Below are 20,184 nucleotides of genomic sequence, written 5' to 3' on the forward strand. Positions count from 1 at the left end.
AAAGAAGGGGGCCTTTGGCCTTAGGACCATGAGGGGGGAAGCAGGAGTATGTCCAAACAGGAAAAGGCACTGCAGAGAGAAACCCAGAAAGCCCAGACTCGGAGGAAGGGGCTTGGACATGGGGTTGGCATTTGGGCATCACTGGTGTGACTCAAACATGGAAGAAAGGGGCAGAAGGCCATAGACACATGCTGAGCATAGCCTGAGGGGTTGAATCCCAGGGAGGGTAGGCAAGACTGATGAGTGGACATGACAAGGCCTCCAGTCTTTTTGTTTGTTTTGGTTATTTAAGGAGGGAGGCATACATGGTGCTGTTTATAGCTTACTCCTGGCTCAGTGCTCAAGGATCACCTTGGCAGGCTCAGGAGACCATACGAGGTGGCGAGGATTGGACCCTGGTTGGTCACATGCATGGCGAATAAATCCTTTTGCTCCAGCCTCAGTGGCCTCCAGTTTATTTTATTTTATTTTTATTGACTGACTTTGAGATACAGTTACAAAACTTACATGATTGAGTTTCAGTCATACAGTGATCGAACACCCATCTCTCCAACAGTGCACATTTTCCACCACCAGTATCCCCAGTATTCCTCCTGTCACTGCCACCCCATCCCATCTCCTGCCTCTGTGGCAGGAACCTTCCTTCTTACTCTCTCTCTCTCTCTCTCTCTCTCTCTCTCTCTCTCTCTCTCTCTCTACTTACGGGCATCATGATTTGCAACACAGATACTATGAGGCCATCATGTTTGGTCCTTAGTCTACTTTCAGCACACATCTCCCACCCTGAGCAATCCCTCCAGCCATCATTGACTTAGTCGTTCCTTCTCCATCCCAACTGCCCTCTCCCCCAGCACGTAAGGTAGGCAGCCTCCAGTTTAGAAAAGTGACTGCCCCCTGCGGAAGAAGACTGCAGGCAGGGCATTTCCTCAGGAGGACACTGGTCATCTCAGTTGCAGAAGCAAAGGTTAGAGTGGAGAAGTAGGAGTAAGGCTGGAGAAGAGAGGGTGGTGCTGGGCGCGGTGCTGCTTCTCCTTGTGTGATGGTGGAACTCATCACCCAGGCCTGGGCATGGCCTCCAAAAGCCTCTCTGGACTCCTGCTTCCCCAACACACACACACACACACACACACACACACACACACACACACACACACACACACACGAGAGCTGGCTCTCCTGAATCCCTAGTAGAGATCTATTCTCATCAGGGAACAGGTGCAAGGGCTGCCTGTTGAAACTACCCTCACGAAATCCAGCTGGCCAGCACCAGTGACTGGTGCCAGCTCCCCATGGGCTCAGGATTTGACCTGTGCGGGTGCTAGGCCAGCTCAACCCAGAACCTGAGGTAACTGAGCAGTGTCTAATATGTGTTCAGGGCTTTCAAAATAATCCTTGGAGCCAAACTCACTACTTGCCGCCCTCCCCACCCCAAGTCCAGAACACTCAATGGGCAAGTCCCTGGAGACCTAGTTTATGTCATTGCTTCTCCTCCGCCTGGACTCTGAGTGTGGGTTCACAGAATAAGGCACTTCTCTTGTTTCCTCTCTCCTTCCCAACAGCCAGGAGGCTTCTTGTGCGCACACTCTACTGTCCTCCTGTGTCTGTGTTCCAAGGCCTCACCAAAGGCCTGCATGTATGAGGAAGGCACTCAGCATGAAAGCAAATGAATGTCCAAGGGTTTTGTAGACAGAGATGGTCAGCAATTAGCAGTGGAATTTAGGGGCAGGTGGAATCATGCAGAACGCAAGATTCTAGTTCATTTGCATGGTGAAGAAAACATTTGTTTTCATCTTTCTCTGGGGACACCCGGTCAGGTAAGAAAGGGAAGAAAATTGAGACTTGGACTAAAGAGAGAGTATAGGGGTTAAGGGATTGGCTTTTTACACAGCTGACTCAGATACAATGGATATATTTCTCAAAGCTCTGCCTGGAGTCTTCCCTGAGCACTGAGCCAAGAGTAATCCCTGAGCACCAGAGGATATAGCTGAGAAACCAAGAAAAAAATAAATTTGCTTTTGGTTTTTTTTTTGGTTGTTTTTTTCAAGTTTTTATTTTATTAAAGCACCTGAATTACAAAGCTATTCATAGTTGGGCTTTTGACATACAATGTTTCATCACCAGTCCCATCACCCATGTCAGCTTCCCTTTACCAGTGCCAAAATGACAAATCTTATCTGGTTTATTTTCTTACTTGTCAACATAATTAAAGAATAAAACTCCATGATTCTGGGTAAGGAAATGAGCATCACAGTATTAGATTAGGATAGATCATCTTTTTAAGCATTGAAGAATTTCATCTGCTTCTCATAAAAAGTGATATAGAGGAAGCAGAGAGAAGTTGTATGGGGGGGGTAGTGGGGGTATGTCCCACCTCTGAAAAAAAAAAGAAATTTGAAACAATAATTTTTCCAATTACCAATCATGTAGCACCAATCAGGCTTAGGCTCTGGGCTGATGCATTGCCCATGCTCTATTTTACACCTGGCATGCACCTTTGATGGCAGTGTATCATTTCCAGATGAGGTCACTGGGGCCCTGAGAGGAAGTCCCCAAGTCCCCCCAGTGCTGGCGTTGGAGGGGTCAGGAAGGACACCTGAGGTGCAGGAAATAGGTCCCAACTCTAAAAGACCCACCACTTCTAGAAACCATATTGGCCGGTACAAACTATCACCTGCTGGTCACACTGGGCAGGATCCTCCAAGGATGCTCCCTGTGGGAGAGAGAGGAATGGGTCCCAGTGGTCCAGGGCAAAGTCTAAGGCTCCTGGGCCTGCCTCTTTGTATCAGCATCATCAAACCCCCATAGCATAGCAACCCAGTGAGAGTTCCCGTCATGCACTCACCCCGGGACAGCTGCTCCCGAAGCAGGGCCAGGGGTGCTGGAACAGTGCGGTGCCTGCACTCACAAACAAACCAGCAAGCTGGATCATGACTCCACGAGTAACGCTTTGATCTGCAGCATTTGGGAGCCACCCCAGGTAGCAGGTGCGCCCCTAATGGCTGCTGAATTCAGCGAGAACGAGCACTGGAGAGAGTGCACATCAGGCCTTCACGCTCCACTGAGAAACTCCACTTTGTGTTCACAGAGACTCGTTGCCATGAATATGCCCCTCAACAGTGATGGGACGGTCATGTTCAACGCCACCCTGTTTGCTCTGGTACGAACGGCTCTTAAAATCAAGACGGAAGGTGAGCGACCCGGGAGTAGTGGGCTGGGGGAAGGGGCAGGGGGAGGAGATGGCGCATCTTTTTTTTTTTTGACCTCTTCATGCCACGGCCTTTTCTTACAGAGGGGAGACCCTGAAAGGGGGGCTAGAGGTTCCATCAGCTATGTGGTGACCGGGCTGGCCGCCCCTGTCTCCCTCATTCCTCCTTTTATGCTCAGCTGGGCACTCAGGCAGTCTGTGTGATTGGCCTGGGTTTGAGCTCCACCTCTTCTGTGGGCTGATTCGTGGTGCCAGGGGTCATACCCAGGAGCTGGCACCTATATGGCACTGCCTCAGCCAACTCCAAGTTAGGCTTCTTTGAAGTGGGCACCTCGATGTCCACTCACAGCAAGATGGTCCTCATCTGTGAAATCTGAACTGCCTCTGCACCCACGTCTTCCCTGCTGAGAGAGAGAGCTGCCTTCCCGGACAGCAGGCTCTGGGGCATGCGTGGCCATGGGGCTAGCTCATGACACCATTAGAAGAGAGATGGACGCAGATTGGGGCCAGCCAGTGGGGGCGACTCTTGGAGGCACTTTGTTGAGGACAGGGAAGGAGAGGGGCCAGCAAGGGGCCATGGCTGAGAGCTGGCTCCCCTGACCCCCTCGAGCTTAGGACCAGGAAAGGCAGGTTCCTCAAGACTGCACATTCTTCCAGCAGTGGGAACTTCTCTGAACCCCCACACTCCCTCAGGCAATGTCATTCAGGCCACACTCAGACACCAAAATGTCAGCTTAAAAAGACAGATACTGGGGCTTTGTGACACAGGCAGAAACAGGCTGTAGCAAAGGTGAGAAATGGTGTTTGGCTGAAATTGGGGCTGGAGCTTCAAGGATGGAAAGAGTACGGAAAAGCCTGGGAAAAAGTCTGGGACGCTGAGAGCAGGGGCTAGGAGGTCTTGGCTTGGGAGGCCATGCTGTTTCTGCCACAGGTGTCAGTCCTAAGCTCGAGGGGGTCAGGGGAGGTCCAGTCCTGGGCTGTAGCAGCAGCCACGGTGGGGAAAACCAGTGTGGAGGCAGGGGGATTGCTGGTGAAAGCAGCAAGGCCTGGATTCCCATCTTGTTTTTGAATTCAGGGAACTTGGAACAGGCAAATGAAGAACTGCGTGCTGTGATCAAGAAAATCTGGAAGAAAACCAGCATGAAACTACTTGACCAAGTGGTCCCTCCAGCTGGTGGTCAGTGTAATCTTTTTCCTCAGTCATTCTTAGCCTGCACAGGGGTTTGAATTGATAGCAAGAGTCCAGCAAGCCCTGGGGGGGAGGGGTACATAGAACCCCTCCTGTGTCCACTAGTTCCAACACCCGGAGGGCTTGTGTGGTGGGTGAGGGCAAGATGTTTGAGAAGAGTTGGCCATAAGAAACAAGGCCTGAGTTATCTGTCCAAAAGGAAATATTTCTTAGACGTTTCCTTTGGCCCTGCCATATGCCAAACTTCTCACGGGAAACATCTAGCTTTCTGAAAATGGTGGTTTTAAATGTTCTTATCAAGACTGAATTTATTATTATAAATGACCCCCAAATACCCCTTTAATGAGAACTGAGAGCAGAGAAAGAACTAACAGACACGCTTCTTACCTTTTGTTATTCATCGTAAAATAACTACTAAACTCAGAGTTATATATTTGTGTGTCTATATATATATAGCAGATATATATATATATATAAAGTAATAATATACTGTTTTTTCATTTTGTTTAACTACACATGAACTTAGAAGCTGAGGTGGTTGTGTTTTGACTGTTTTGTTTTCGAGTTTTAAAGGTGCAGGATGGGTTTATTCAGCCCCCCGCTAGCATCCTGGCCCTCCTGGGCCTACAGAGTGGTCCTAGATAATGTTTTACCAACAGAACCTCCAGTGCCATTGTCCCTGCATCTCTCCGTACTGGTCTGACTCCAGTCCCGAAGCCAGCTCAGATGCCCCAGCCTGGACAGTGGCCATGGCCCCTTCCTCTGGCTCACCGAGGCCAGAGAGAGCAGCCCACAGGTGTAATGCAGGAAACAGAATGGGCTTGTGGTACCAGAGGGAGTCGCCTCTCAAAGGCATGACCTCCCAACTTGGCGCAGGGGGGCATGGCCCACCAAGAACCGAGAAGGGAAAGCAAAAGCCACCAACAAAACCAGAGGGTCCACCCCCAGACCACACTCGCGCCTGGTGGGTCCTGGCTCTGCAGAGAAGGGCTACTCTGTCCTGCACCTTTAAAACCACTCTTTGGTTTTAGTGCCTTTATTTTCAGCTGCTCAGTGCTCGCATGGCTTAGAGAAACGGCTTTCTTAAATGGTTATAACAATGTGCTTGAGCTTTTTCTGCAGCCTCCATTCCTCTCAACTCTTAGTCTCAGAATATTCTGAAGCAATTCTGTTTTAGGGTGGTGGCATGGAATCGGAGTTATCTCTTGCCAGCTGAATTCCCCAACAATGTTTCTCAAAACACAGAGATGCATGCTTCAGAGTAGTTGGCTGTGTCTGTCTCCGGAAACCTTCCCCAGGCCTGGCCCTCATCCATCCGCCCAGCCTCTCTCCCCAGAGTGCCCCTTTTCTGTGAAGCTGGCTTCACCCCTCAGCGCCTAGTGCTCTGGAGATGCCCTGGGAACACCACCTCCCAGTGGCCCAGAAACCCCAATCCTCCTCATTGTCCTCATTGTACCAGCAACACACACACACACACACACACACACACACACACACACACACACACGCCCAGAACTCAACCCCTCATCATAGTCCCTTTCCTTTGAAAACATGGATCTATTCTTAGCTCTGCTAGATGGCTAACAGAGACCAGAGACTCTCACTTTCTTGTTCCACTCACTGGACTTGCCTTTTTGTATTTTTGTATTTTTAAAACAGTTTGGGGTTTAGAGTAACAAGTGTCAGGATTCCATATGGCAGTCAGAGCACTGAGGAGAGGGAATGCCCCGGAAATTCCATGCCCCTGTCATTGGGCCAGGTCATGCTTCATCCAGATTGAGTCTCCACCTAGAGCCATTGCCACCTACATTCCATTGCCACCTACAGGCCTCCAGGAACCAGACCAAGAGAGCTTGTGTGCAGGGATTTAGTTTTTCGGATGTCTCCTGGGTGGGCCCTTGTTTATTTTCCAGGAGATCAGGAGCTCCAGATACTCCCATTTCGGGGCACACTTAGGAAAATGAGAATCTAGTAGAAAAACGAGAATCCAACCCTGGGGGCCGGCTGCAGTAGGACAGCTTCCTGCATGCTGCCACCAGCCCAGAGCCCAGCTTGTCACTCCTGGGGCCCAGGGTGCCCCTTTAGCCCCAGTGACCCAGCAGAGCAAGTTTCGTCTTGAGAGGCTTTGTAGTATGAGACACAGCTCCTCCTCTGCAGCACTCTGAGCTTGGCAGTTAGGTGAAACTGAGGCACGGGTCCAAGGAATTCTGCTGAGCTTGCCATCTCTGCTGTGTCTCAGAGGGGCCAATGGAATGGCCTCTCCACCACAGAGAGCTATCTCATTTCCCCTCTCTGTCCCGCAAACATTCTCACCTCCAGTCAGAAGACTCTTTACCTCTTTTAATTTGCCCTTTGCACCTTGACCTGAATCTTTGGCTTCTTTGTCCTGAAGAGCCCAGAGCAGACCCCATCTCAATCCCTTCAGTCCTGAGCCCAGATGTTCTCACGACATGGCTTCCTCTCTCCAGGAACTTTTCAGAAAACCCTGCCCTACATAATGACCCTGCTCTGAAGAACACATCTAGGGCTCGGTGTTAGCACAATGTCTCCCCAGGAGAGGGTTCGCAATCCTGAGTATTTCCTGCAGAGCCCGGCTGGACCCGTCTCTGCTCAGATCTTTGCCCTGGGGACATGCCCCCCTTACTTCCAAAGCCCCTATAGGAGCCCCCACCTGCCTCTGCCTTGGCCGCTCCAGCCCAGCATTGCCCAGACAAAGGAGCAATAAGGATTAGGTATACCCAGCATGCATGCTGTAAGCATCCGTATGGAAGGAGACAAGCCAGTGTTTCCCAGGGAGCAGAGTTGGGGGCAGAGGGAGAGGGAGTGTCTGTAAAGGCTATCTGTGGCGCTATAGGTGGGAAGCCCACCCTAAGACCCTCCCTCAGCAGCACACGCAGGGATAGACTTTTCTCTGAGAGCAACTCTGAAGACAGTGGATGACCTGTGTGGTCTGAGCCGGGACCACCCCCTCCTCCCCCATGGCTCCAGCCGAGCGAGGTGGTATGAGGAGGTAGTGGGCAGGCCTGGGCTTCCTGTCCCCAGCCCCACAGCCCTGGAAGAAGGTCCTTTGATTCTTCCCTGCTGGGTAAAGTGAGCAGAGGGCAGAGTCACCGCCTTAGTGCTGTTATAAAGAGGCTCTGAAACCCCCATGGGACTTCTCTGGCCCTGGCCTGGTGTCTGTGGGCATCCCATTGTAGCAAGGACACTGTGTCCCAAGTACCAGGAAAATGGGGAATGGTCCGAAAGTAAATTAGGGTGTGCATTGTCAAGACCCTCACAGTTCTCTGCAGTGAGCCTCTGCTCATGGGCGGTGCACGGCTAGAATGTCCAGACTGGCTGGAGGCCCCAGAGTTGCCCCCCCCCCACCCCCCGCACACACACACATGCTACCAGTCTCCATTTCTTGTTGAGAACCCTGACACTCCTTCAGGACCCCCAGACCATATTGGGAAGGCATTCCTGAGGCCAGCCCATCCTGAGCCATCTGCTCTAGGCTGCCTCTGACCAGCAGTTCGGCAGGGCACAGCCAGTAGCCCAGCGCGTTCCAGACAGCAGCAGCCACTAGTGTCCACATGGCCATCCTGTCCCCCCGAACTCTCCTGCCCAGAACTCACTGCAATGCCAAGTGTCTGTATCCGCAGGGTGTTAAATGGAGGTGATTGCTGGCTAACCATCCTCCAGCCCTCCCCCACACAGATCCACTTTTGGGGCCCACTTTTGCATAGCTCATGAAATCCTTGCAGCACCTCAGAAAGTTATTCCAGTAGAGACCACAACTCAGAGAGCTTGGATCCCTAGCACCAGATGCCATCTGACTTGCCAGAATGGCCTGGCCAAAAGCTTGAGGTCTCACGTCGAGTCTTCCCTCCAGCCTCTGGGAGCCAGGATTCATGCCTGGCCCCCAATGCAACCCACATACCTGGGCTGCTACCATGTTCTGACACTTGCCACTTACGAGGCCTTAACACACAGAAATCTGATGACGAGCACCCTGGGGATAAAGAGACTTGTGGGGACCCTAGCGCATACCTTCCATACCCAGGTGGTTTACCAGGAGACGGCCAAGCCACTATTCTGCCTCATGCATCCCCTTGAAAATACTCCACAGAATCCCCCACTGCCCACACGTGGCTGCTGTTTTCTAAAACAGCAGAAACACCAGCTTAGCTCGAGGCTCCTTGGAGCCGATGCTTTGCAGTACGTGGTTTGCTCTGCAGGAGCAAACCAAGAGAAGGTCTCTGGAGACGACTGCAGAGAAAAAGGGGGTCACAGGAAAATCTGGACTTGCAGTCACTTTTCTGAACCTTCCTTTTCTTCCGAGCTCTCACCCTTCTGCGGTCTCTATCTTTATCCCCAAGCATCGGGATGTGGATGGTTAATTGCCCAAGGTGTTCACGGCAATTACACGTGCACATCCCCATGCATGGGGTGAAAATATGACCCAGGAAGCCTTTTTTTGTGTGGTTGTTTTGTAATTTTTATTTTAAGTCAATAACCAAGACAGCACTTCCTAGTGTTACTAATACGCTGCTCTTTTGAACTCATGACAAATTCCTTATTTTCTGCAATTCCGAGTACCAGTTCATTGCACTGAACTGACCCTTGATTTCGAGCCTTCAACTGCTTTGCCAAACCTTGCTTTTTGCTAGCTCTCCCCCTGGGGTGGGCGCTAAGAGCCCTGCCCCTCCGCGCTGCGCCACCCCGCCCCACCCCTCCCCCAGCCAGAAGCAAGTGTAGAGGCTCCTGGTCCAAATGTGCTGATTCGGGAGAGCTCTGTCTGGTCTCTCCGTTTAGATGATGAGGTAACCGTGGGGAAGTTCTATGCCACTTTCCTGATACAGGACTACTTTAGGAAATTCAAGAAACGGAAAGAACAAGGACTGGTGGGAAAGTACCCCGCGAAGAACACCACGATTGCCCTACAGGTGAATTGTCATTTTGTTCTGTTTCCCCTTTCCACTAACAATTTCATCAGCTTATTTGAAATACTAGAGAGCGGACTATTACTCATGGTTGAGCAGTACTGCCAGGATTTTGTTTAAACTGAGCTACTGCACACACACCCCCAAAAGTGGACTAGCCATTCTGGGCCTCCAGGTAAGTGCCTCCCTCTCCTTGCTTGACCCCAGGATAATACCTCAGCTGCATGGGGGAGAGGGGCAGGGAGGGATAGGGCAGAACCTCCAGACAGTAGTGGAGACACCAGTTGCTCTCCACTGGTAGATGGGGTGCAAGCCAGTGTTGCCTCAGTACCCGGAGCCCCCCCTCCCACAGTGACCCCCAAAGTCAGTGATCTCCTCCCATCCCTCCATCCCTGGGCCCAGGGCCCCAGTTGCCCTCTCAACCCCAAACAGCTTTCCATCTGAACGCAAGTGCTTTGTTTTGTTTCTGTTTGTTTCTTACCCCACTGCTTGTCGGTTTGGTCCATTTCAGTAACATCCATCACCTCCTGGTGTGTGCTGTGCGTGCGCGTCTGTCTCTGTGTGCGTGGCTGTGTGTTGTCTCCAATGGGGCTGTGATCGTAGCTGTGCAAGCGCCGTGCTCGTCCCTCCCAGGTCGCCTGTCCCCCTGGGGTAGCCAGAGGGCTTCGCTGTTCAGGGACTCTAGACTTGTTGTTGAGCTCAAAGTTCCCACACCAGGAAGCAGGCAGGGAAAGGCAGCCGCTAGGAGGGAATTTGTGGGTGCTGGTGGCGAAGGAGAATGGTAAGGAGGGACTGAGGAGGAAGGTGCTAAGGATGGGGGAAGGGAGCCACTGGGCAGGCGGCCACCCACCAGCCACCATCCAGAGCAGTGGAAAGTCCGAGTGTGTGTCAAGTCCATCCTGAATAAGATCCAGATATTTCCCTTTTAATTTACTTAACTCTAACATGACTCTGATGGTCCTGTTTCCGCCACGTGCCTCAAATCAGTCCTGCAGGCCTTGAGAAAGTTCAGTGTAGACTGGTCCTTCCCCCTTATTATTTTTTTTTTTCATGGAGAAAATCCCCAACTTTTTTTTGCGTCCAAAGCAATATTAACTACGACTACAGTGTGGGCTTGTCTGTGATCTTGCTGCAAGAGAGCGTGGATGCAAGTGGCCATGAATGGAAGAGTGAAGGAATGCAGGGAGCATGTGTAGCTGGCAGGTTGTTGGATCACTCCCGGGAGGTTTATGATGAGATGGCACTCCCTCCAGACGGCTGCAGGGCTGGGGGCAGGGAGGGGTGCCAGCCCAACTATCCCTGACCTTTTCTTTCTCTGATCACAACTCCTGAAGGCTTAGCTCGGGATCACAGGCTCTGTCAGGTAGCTCGTTGCTGGCTCAGATGGTGGCCTTTGTGAGTTCTCCCTCTCTGACTGATGCAGTTGGCCTAAGTGACAGCTTTCCTCCTGTGTAGCAGTCTGAGAGACAAAGCAAGCTGGAAAGGTGTTTTTGCACATTCATCCAGGTCTTTGTCCCTGGGTTCTTAAGTGCAGTGTTCAAGGATTCTAGCTTATGGGGTTGGAACGTGATGCCTTTTCGGGAGGGGGAAACATACTCTGTCATGGATGGTTTATATCATGATTTACAGTAACCATATTAGCTCTGTAACAAGACCTTTTTTTTTGTTGTTGGAAGACATATATGATTTCCTGGATATAGAGTTATAACCATTACCAAATCCCTAAAACTTCCCAATTGGATGACTGAGTGCTCGCTCTGGTTTCTGGATATAATGTTCTGGTGTATTAAAACCTGAAAACAACACCCAAGTAAATAATGACCGACCTTGCTTTACAAGTGCTATTCCAAGTTGAAGTGGTACTAAGGCTATACATTGCAAGTCATTGGTTAAAAGAGTCTATTACATTGTGTTAAAACTATGTTGAGGGTTCGTTTTTCCTCCTAAACATTTTTCACTTTGTTTATAGAGCTTCATTTCTTGGATGAAATTTAAATATTTTGAGTTAGATGAAGTCAACACATTTTCACATGCTTCCATTGGGAGTTGAGGCAATGTCTATAATTTATGTTGCATATACAGCCCAGAAAATTAAGTTGTACTCATAATATTGGCAGATAAATTCTGAAAATGCATTTGACTCTGAAGCAGACCTTAAAAATAGAAAAATCTTTGTCTCCTTGAAGGATAATTCCAATTACATTTTTGGCTTTCTCAGCTATCGGACTAGCTTTAAATGTGATTTGTGACTCGACATTTAATTAGCATGAGAAAATTTTTCCTTTCTGCCTGTCCTGCTCACGTAGCGGCTAGGAAAACAGGCCAAATGGCAGCGGAGGAAGCACCTCAAGAGTCACTAGGACAGGTATAGGGTCCCCGAGGAACCCCTGGGAAGTGAAAGGAGTGGCTTCTGCCCCTGCTGGTGGGTTTGGGGACCCCACGGCTGCAGACAGAATCGCTAATGGAAGGTGGAGTGTGGGCCTCGCGGTGTGAGCGCAGAAGACAGAGGCTGTGCGTGCTTGTGCTGCGTTAGAATGCAGTCTGTCTGAACAGCATCCAAACTGCTCCAGATTCTCTGCAACCCCCTCCTCCCCAACCCCGCCACGCAAGGTTTTTCCAGAGCACAGAGAACATACGATGCTTCCAGCCCTGCGGGCTCTCCCCGGTTTCCCTCCGTTCAGACCAACTGCAGCGGCCCCTTCTGCACGAAGGGGGATGGCCGAAGGAGCTCCTGGATCCGTGTGTGAGAGGAGCTTGGCACCCAGTGTCCTCTGGCCTTTGTGGTCTGAGTGAGTGTGCAGTTTCCATCTGTCCATCCTCCTCCTCATCCAAGCCAGCCTTCTCTCCAGCCCCTCTCCAGAGGGAGCCAGAGAGAAGCTGCCTCCGGCTTTTGATTTGCCTCACTCATCCCCTACATACCATACTCACTTTAGTTTGACTCAGCTTTTGCTCTTCACCCAACGTTGCTGCCCCCCAGTGACCTGCAAGTTTCCGCACAGAGCAGGCAGATAAAGGAGCAGGGCTCTGCAGAGGGAACGCTCAGCCCCCTTCCCAGTAGAGAGCCATGCGTGCCCAAACGCTCCTCAGACCTTCCCGAGGAGGACGGCTCCACACCAGGCAGACCCGAATCGGTCCTGTAGCTCATGGATCAGAACAAGAATAGATCCCACAAAGTGGGGAAAGTTTTGTTCATTTCTCTTTGCACATTCCTATTTTGCCAAGACTAGTGCACTCCGAGGCGATTCCCTGTCCCTCTCCCATCCCAGATGGGAGCCTGCCCCCCTGGACAACAGGAAGAAATTAGAGAGGGAAGCCATTATTATTATTATTTTTTTTTTGAAACCCCATTTGGAAGTTTGATTTAAGGAGACCTTTGTTCCCAGCTGTAAAACGATTAGGCTGCTGGCTTGGGATGGCTTAGCTGACAGATGGTGGGGTAGGTGAGTAAGTGGAAAAGTGGGTGGTGGACAGACACCAGTGACTCCTTGTCCCTCATATGCCTTGGCGCAGTGCGTAGAAAGGAAAACGGAGGGGTGGGGGCCCCCACAGCTGTTTAATCTGTGGACCCTCAGACATCTGCGATCTAGACATCTGAATCTAAAAGTAGAACTTCTTCTTTTAAGCATGATTCCATCTAAAGCCATCAAACGGCTTGTTTTTCCTTTTTTTAGTAGAAGAGGAGAACAGATGCTAACAGATGAGATTTCACTGGCTGATTCATTTGTTTCAGATGCTTGAACGGATGCTTTAGAATTTTCTGCCTGAGCTGCAGCACCGAGCTCGTTAGTCGGAGGCGTGTATGGCTCAGGCCTTGAAAGGGAAAAAAGGCTGCAGTGGGCTTATTTCTACTGAAACAGCATTTCGGGAGAAATGCAGGAGAAAGCAAACCCAAGGCCCCAGGGCGACCCCTTCCAAGCCAAGCCCTCCTCCAGAAGGTGGACACGGGGCTGTGGTTCATCTGCGGAGCCGTGGCTGCCTGTCGCGGACGCTGCTCGCCGTGGCACTTTTTCATGAGCGGGGACGTGCCAGGCTTTCCCGTTTTCCCTTCCAAGCAGAGACTCAGAGAAAGGGAAAGAGGGAGAGAGAGCCCAGGAAGGGGGCAGCCGTCCCCACAAAGAAATGAAATGAACACAACTTCCTGATGCTGGCCAGTAAAAATAATTAATAATAATAATAATAACTAAAATCCTAATCAAAAGATTGAGCAGACCTGCCTAAGGTGGGCAGCTGACTGTTCCAAAGTCCTGCATCCCCAGTTCGCCTGAACTCCCAGAGACCGACAGGCCCCTTGGCGCTGAGCTGACAAGAGTTCTGTTTCTGTGCCAGTCCGCCATGACCTCCTGCTCCCCGCCTCCTGCCCTCTGTCGTGACCTGGTGGAGAATGCAGTGGGAAATGGGCAGGACAGCAAGCTCAGACACACCCATTGAAACTAACACTCCCACCCCCCACCCCGCATGCCAGACCCAGCCAGGCAGCACCTCAGGTTCCATCTTAACGTGTCCACAGGAAATGCCACCACACCCAACCTCATCCAACATTGTCCGTCTTTGATTTGTGCTCAAAGCCAGTCTGGGGATGCCTCTTTGGAATCAGTGTGGTCTAGTTTCAAGGATACTGGGAGTCAGGGAAACTGGGTCCTAGTCTCTGCTCCTGCAGTTTCACTTTCTGTGTCACCTTGGGCAAGACACTTAACCTCTCTGTGCCTCAGTTTCCCCATCTGTAAAATGGGGGTAATAATGTCGACCTACCTCACAGGGCTGTTGTGAGGAATAGCTAAGTGATTGTAAAGCACTTTGAACGTATAATTGCTTATTATTAAGACTAAAACAATAATAATATCATATGCCTGTTTACTACCAGAACTTTAAGAAATTCTTATTTCTCTTTGATCTCTTTTCTGTACTGTAGTTATCCATTGAGAAAGAGAAAGAATTCTCCCCTTTTTAAGATAACATGGAAATGCATACAGATGTAAAGAGAAGTAATTCTACAGGTTGTTTTTTGACATCTGCAAATGGTAGATTTTTGCCCGAGAAATTGTTTCCTGAGGGCGCCCATCTGAAATCCTCAGTCAGTGAATTTCGTGCAGTGAATACCTGATTTTGAGCCCAAGAAACCCAGAGGAGCCAATCTGAGTTTTAAAAAGCAATGTTCAAAAGTAACCTTAGTGTAAAACTTGAAGTTTCTGCAGTGTCTGGAGAAAAAAAAAAACAACAAAAACAAAAAACAGTTGTAAGTCCTTTTGCCTGCTGTGTGTGTGTACCTCTGTGTGTGTGTGTGTATATATGTGTTTGTGTGTGGTGTGTGGTCTCTCTGTCTGTCTGTCTGTTGGGGAAGGACTTGGGGGTGGGTGAGCAGTGTGGCAGACAAGGAAGAGAGCACCCACAGAGCCTGTCCCTGGCTCAGTGGACACTCACCTGGACATCCTTAGTAATTAGTGAGTCCTAGAGACCAGAAAGGGTGGGGGTAGAGCTGAACTGTCTCACCAGTAAGAAGTGTCCTCAGGGCCAACAGTGTCCTCCAGCCTGAGTCCCGTGTCTCCTGTGTGGAGGTGCTGAGGTCCCTGTCCTTCACCCCAATGACTTGAGGGACTCTGTAGTCCCACCTTCGCAGATATTAGAGACTCCCTGGGCTTCCTGTGGTGCGCCCTGCTGCCCCGGCTCTGCTCCCTGGGGCAGACCATCATGAGGCAGGAGTTCTCAGCCTGGATATTTGCAGCAGCGCCCGATAGCTTCGGAGCAGGAAACTGGTTACAACGCTGAAGCACATCTGCTAGTTAAGAGCTGTGTACCCCCCACCCCGCAGCTTGAGTGGTCATACCTCCCCACTAAATACCCCAGGACCCTTGAAGACCCCCTTCTGCTCTGCCTGGCTGTCTCTGGAGCAGACAGTGATCAGGGATTTGGTTTGTCAGCGCTGACAAGGAGAACAGGTCTCGGTGTGGGCCGAGGGGTCACTCATCTGCGCTGAGATAAAATATGCCCCCGTGAATCTCTGGCCCAGATTTCTGTTGTGTTTATTCAATACCAGTGGGCAGTGTGTGCTCAGACCTGTGAGTGTGTCACCCCTGTCTCTCTGGGTCAGGGTGACTGCCCTTCCCATTCAAGGACCCTGGCTAGAGCCTCGCTGGAACAGCCTCCATGTTCCCCAGGCTGCTGCTGCTACTTCTGCCCACAAGCCTTTTCAGTCACAGCGCTAAACATGGACTAGAGACCAACCTTTCGTTAGGACTCAGAGACAAGAGCCTTGTCCCATGGTGGCCTGGCCCTGCTGCTGAGCAGTGGCCCTGAGAATGATTGGACAGTAGCCAGTGCATGAAGGCAACGGGGAGCCAGGCCGCCGCCACTTCCTCTGCAAAAGCATACAAGGTGTCCCTGAAGCTGGGTTCACAGCTCCCTTGCAGATTCACCTCTGTCTCCTTAGCCCAGGAGCACAGGACGTAGCTCCCAAAGATGAATGCTTGCATGGTCATTATTAGAATAGTTGCAGATGGACCCAGCCAGCTCAGGACCCAGCCCTGGAACCCACGGGCTCCATTCTCCTGCCCTCCCGAGAGGGGGATGCTATGCAGTGGCCATCACAGTGCAAGGTATTGCCAACGGGGCATTCAGTTGCTCTTAATGTAATAGCAAGGCCAACTGACCCACTTAAAGGATGATATCAGTTCACAAAGCTGTTGGGAGTCCACACACTCCACAACAGTGTTTTGTCCTCCAAAAATAGTAGTTACTACTTCCATATGTCTTTGGGAAGATGGAATAACTGAGGATATCTTCAGGCAAATTATAGTATGTAATGGCAAAAGGGCTTCTTTATGGCAGCATATGATCTACAGAATTCAACCCATACCCTGCGCCACCCCCATTAGCTCAATATGCCATAATTCAGTTACCCAAGAAGGAGCTTGCTAACACATACGTGAGTTCCATGGTTGGGTGAGAGGTACCTGGGGAAATCCATTGTCCTTGAGCATACCTGAGAAGTGGCTATTTGAGGTCACGGAGATTAAGTGGTTCTAAGATACAACGAAGACTCCCCCTATCTCCCTAAAAGTGCCAAAAGTTAGTTTCCCCAAGCCAGAGGTTGGGGTAGGGAAGAGCAGGGAAGTGAAGAATAGCCCATGGATGCCAAGGGACTTGTACCTCAGGGAAAGATGGTGTGACCTATCCAAAGACGGGTGGTCCACAGGTCTCAAACTGTTGGGTGTTGAGATCCTTTCATACTCACAAAAAGTATTGAGAGCTCTTGTATTTCCCAACTTACTGTATCAGAAATTAGATAAAACTGAGACACAGTAAGTTAGAGATCGTGCCAAACCACAGATGCCAGAGAGATGACAACTTCCCCGGGTCCTTGCAAACCCCCCTTGGTGCTCCCAGGAGAGAATAAGTGTGGCAGGGCACAGGACAGACAAGAGCAGCAGCACACCGTTGGGACTCTGGAAGGTGACTCTGGACGCCTCCGGAGCTAAACACGGGCTAGAGACCACTCCTGTTCATATTTTGAGAACTTTAGGTTCTTAGAATGATCCCAAAATTCCCTCCAAGGAAAGGAGTGCTGGAGACTTTTTCTCTGATCTCTTTAGTGAAAGAACCTTCTGCTTATTGACTGTGCCTGGCCCTCCTGCACTTTCTTCTTTTCATCCTCCTCCACCCCTGGGCACAGCACTCTGAGATATAGAGCCCCCTGTGTCCTCCTGTGTCAGCTGAGTCAGCAGAGTGCCTGCCATGCCCCACATGGCTGTATATCTGCTCCCATGTTCTCAGGAGAAAGCCTGGTCTGCGATAGTGCCTCCGAGGTGGAAGTATTAGGAATACCCTCGGTGACGGGGGCAGAGTCGAGGACATGTCCTGTGTCAAGCTCCATTTTCATAACTATTTGTGATCATGCGTCATTTCCATGCTGGTCAAGCAGTTCAGGAACTAGTTAGGTGAGCCCAAAGATTTGCTTTGCAAGTGAGCCAGCCACATTAATGTAGGCGCCTAGTCATGAGACAGCTGAGACCTGTAGACCCAACCGCATTGCTTTAGCGGTAGTAGCAGTGGGACCAGCATGACCCTATGAAAGCTCCAGTCCTGGGGAGCAGGGGTTCTAGCCCAGCCTACGGGAAAGTCTAGGTACATCATTCAAGCAAAGGGGGACGGTCACAGGCAGCTGGCCCTCCCTTCTCCAAGATCTCACAGATTCAAGTGGGTGAGATCACAGTGGGTGGGACAAAGATGATCTCAGGATACAGGCTGAAGTTGGCTGTTTCTGCCTAGTCTCACCTTTAACTGTTTATTGCCTGGACACTGGCAAGAGTTTTTCTGATCCTGGTGTTAAAACGAGATCCAAAAATCCATGTGGAACCCAACATCTCTATGTTATCATTTGCAAAGAAATATGCCTAGATTTGATCATTCTAAAATAATTTGGGGGGATAGTTCAGCGGGTAGGACATGCAGCCTGGCATGCAGCTGACACAGGTTTGATTCCCAGCATCCCATACGGTTCCCTCACCTACCGTCAGGAGTGATTCTTGAATGCAGAGCCAGGCATAACCCCTGAACGTCACCAGGTGTGAACTCCTCCCCTCAAAAAAAAAAAAAGACTAAATAAATGTTTTTTTCAAAACAATGGTAGCCAGCTGGAGGTGTGGAACTAAGTGCGGCCCCGGAGTCACTCAGAACGTAGCATCCCAGCTGACTTTTCAGTGAGGGTTGGAGCGGCCATGGGTGACTCACAGGGAGCTGTGTTCATGATTCTCTCCTCCCTTTATATAGAACTCAAGGGCTGTTTGTAATGGACACAAAGGTCACACCATCCCATTTTCCCTGGAGGAAAACAATGACAAAGTAAGGGGTGTGCTGGTGAGTGGCTGTGTGTGTGCTTGAGTGAGTGTGTGGTGAGGAGGCGGGCCACAGCCTGTAGATGAGCCAGTGTCTTCTCTAAGAATTGCCTGTCTCAAATGATATTCTCTGATTGGGTGGCAGCTGGATCCTGGTGGAGGATTGCCTTTTATGAGAGGGCTGGGCATCACTGAGAGAGACCAGGCTCTGCCTGTCAGGGGCTCTCGGGCCAGAGTCAGGAAGCCTGGCTGGCACTCACATCTGAAGATGAATGGCCTGGCCCAGTCCCGACTGGAGACTCATCTGTCTTATCTCCACTGTTACAGTGTAGGTTCAGAGTGGACTTCTGGGCGTTTCTTGTCCTGGTCTGGTCCTGAGAGCTGCCGACAGGTGTGTCTGATGGGACTAGCATAGGGAGACAGGCCAGGAAAGCAATTCAAATATACCCAGGTAGGAAAAACTTCACCCTGAAAGCGGGCAAGAGAAAGGAAGGTAAATGAATGTTGCCACGGGATGAATTGATAGAATTTTATGCTATTGCTTCAGAATTATTTAGAAAGATTTTATAGTTTTGGGAGTGACTTTATCATTCAGTAGAGTAAATATCTATAAAACTTCAATTAAATGGTGTCTAAAATCTAAAGCAGCAGTCTATGAAGCGCCAACATTTCTTTTTTTAAAAAGAAAAAATATTTATGGTAACATCTAGCATTTAAAAGTTCACGGGAACTAGGCTTGATTCTGTTTAATATTTTATATAATTGGACATCTTAAATCAATAATGTTTCTATTTTATAGCAATTCTGTGTTTATTCAAAACCATAATTCTACTGTGATGTTAATGGAATGACTTTATATGGCTTTAATTGTGTTGGATTAAGTGCTAATGATCACATTTCAAATTCAAGTAGTATTTTGTTGATAGCGCTAGATACAGATCTGAAATATGAACAAATAGGTAATTTTACTGATTGTAAACTATTTCAAGAAAAACAATGTTCCTTTTTCTAGGGTTGTGGAAAAAAAACTAATTTTTTCAAGGGTTTAAGACAGTTTTCTGCATTTTCGGGGATTGGAACTTGTGCCTATGGAAATTTTGGAGCAGCCTAAGCTATCTTTTAGCTTGATATGTGTGCTAGAAATTTTTCATTATCTTGTTTTGTGATATGTAATAAATTCAGGGTGCTGTGCTTAAGCTTTGTTTCAATTCAAGTTTGGGAACATCTGTTTCCCTCGTTCCCAACCCTGGCAGAACCCCTATTCCCTACCATCCCCCAGCCCCACCCTCCCGTCTTTCCCGGACCCCATATGGAAGAGTAATATCAGTCCCTGACTCTGAGAAGATATGCTTTCTCTCTGCTGGGAGGAAACAAATTATAATCATGATTTCTAAACCTCTGCTTCTGTGTCTGGGAAGAGCGATGCTTTCTCTCCTCCTTCGATGTCTCTTTAATAAATACGTTGTCATTCTTTGCCTTTGAAAGTGGCTTTCCCGGCCCACGTCTCGACCTTCTCCATGATTTATGTTGCCAACAAATTCTCTGTCCCGTGTCTGTTCACTGCACTCTCCTGATCTTGTGTATCATTGAAGACATGCTTGAGACGGTTCTTGTTTTTATTATGCAATTATGTCTTATGTGTATTTCAGTGAAATGTCAACCCGTCAACAGAGGATGATGTTAAAAATTATCCAAATAAATAGTTTTCTATTTCTTCTAATCAGACCTAGTGCACTCAGTTGAATGGCAGTACACAGAGTTCTGTGTTGTTCCTTAAATTCAGGATTCTTCCTTGCTGGTGCCAACTTCCCTGTCTGTGGGTTCATGGACAGAGTTTACTAAGGGGTGTTGACGTAGTACATTGTTCCCCCAGGTTTGTAGCATGGAAACAGTAGCAGGTGTCTCAAACGCGGTCCCTTGTTGGGAACCTTGGCTATGTCAATGGCTTTTCTTCCCAGGGAGCCATCATCAGACAACACACCGCCCCCCACCCTCACTCAGCTCTCTTCCCTCCCTAGAGCTCGCTGCCTGAATGAACGC

At 49.6% G+C, this 20,184-nt stretch overlaps 1 protein-coding gene across 17 annotated transcripts in view; it reads left to right on the forward strand.

Moving 5' to 3' along the window:
* Positions 1-20,184, forward strand: part of CACNA1D (calcium voltage-gated channel subunit alpha1 D) — a 339,546-nt gene that overhangs the window by 306,988 nt on the left and 12,374 nt on the right. For 13 of the 17 annotated variants that reach the window (XM_056129067.1, XM_056129065.1, XM_056129071.1 and 10 more), the window contains 3 exons: positions 3,086-3,188; positions 4,281-4,382; positions 9,189-9,319. In XM_056129067.1, the coding sequence (XP_055985042.1) occupies positions 3,086-3,188; positions 4,281-4,382; positions 9,189-9,319 (336 nt within the window). Of the gene's footprint in view, positions 1-3,085; positions 3,189-4,280; positions 4,383-9,188; positions 9,320-13,046; positions 14,514-20,184 lie in introns of those variants that run through there. The other 4 variants (XM_056129079.1, XM_056129080.1, XM_056129078.1 and 1 more) reach the window with 2 other exon arrangements.

The sequence above is a fragment of the Sorex fumeus genome, unplaced genomic scaffold (assembly GCF_029834395.1).
Source record: "Sorex fumeus unplaced genomic scaffold, SorFum_2.1 ptg000072l, whole genome shotgun sequence".
Classification (NCBI taxonomy): Eukaryota; Metazoa; Chordata; class Mammalia; order Eulipotyphla; family Soricidae; genus Sorex; species Sorex fumeus.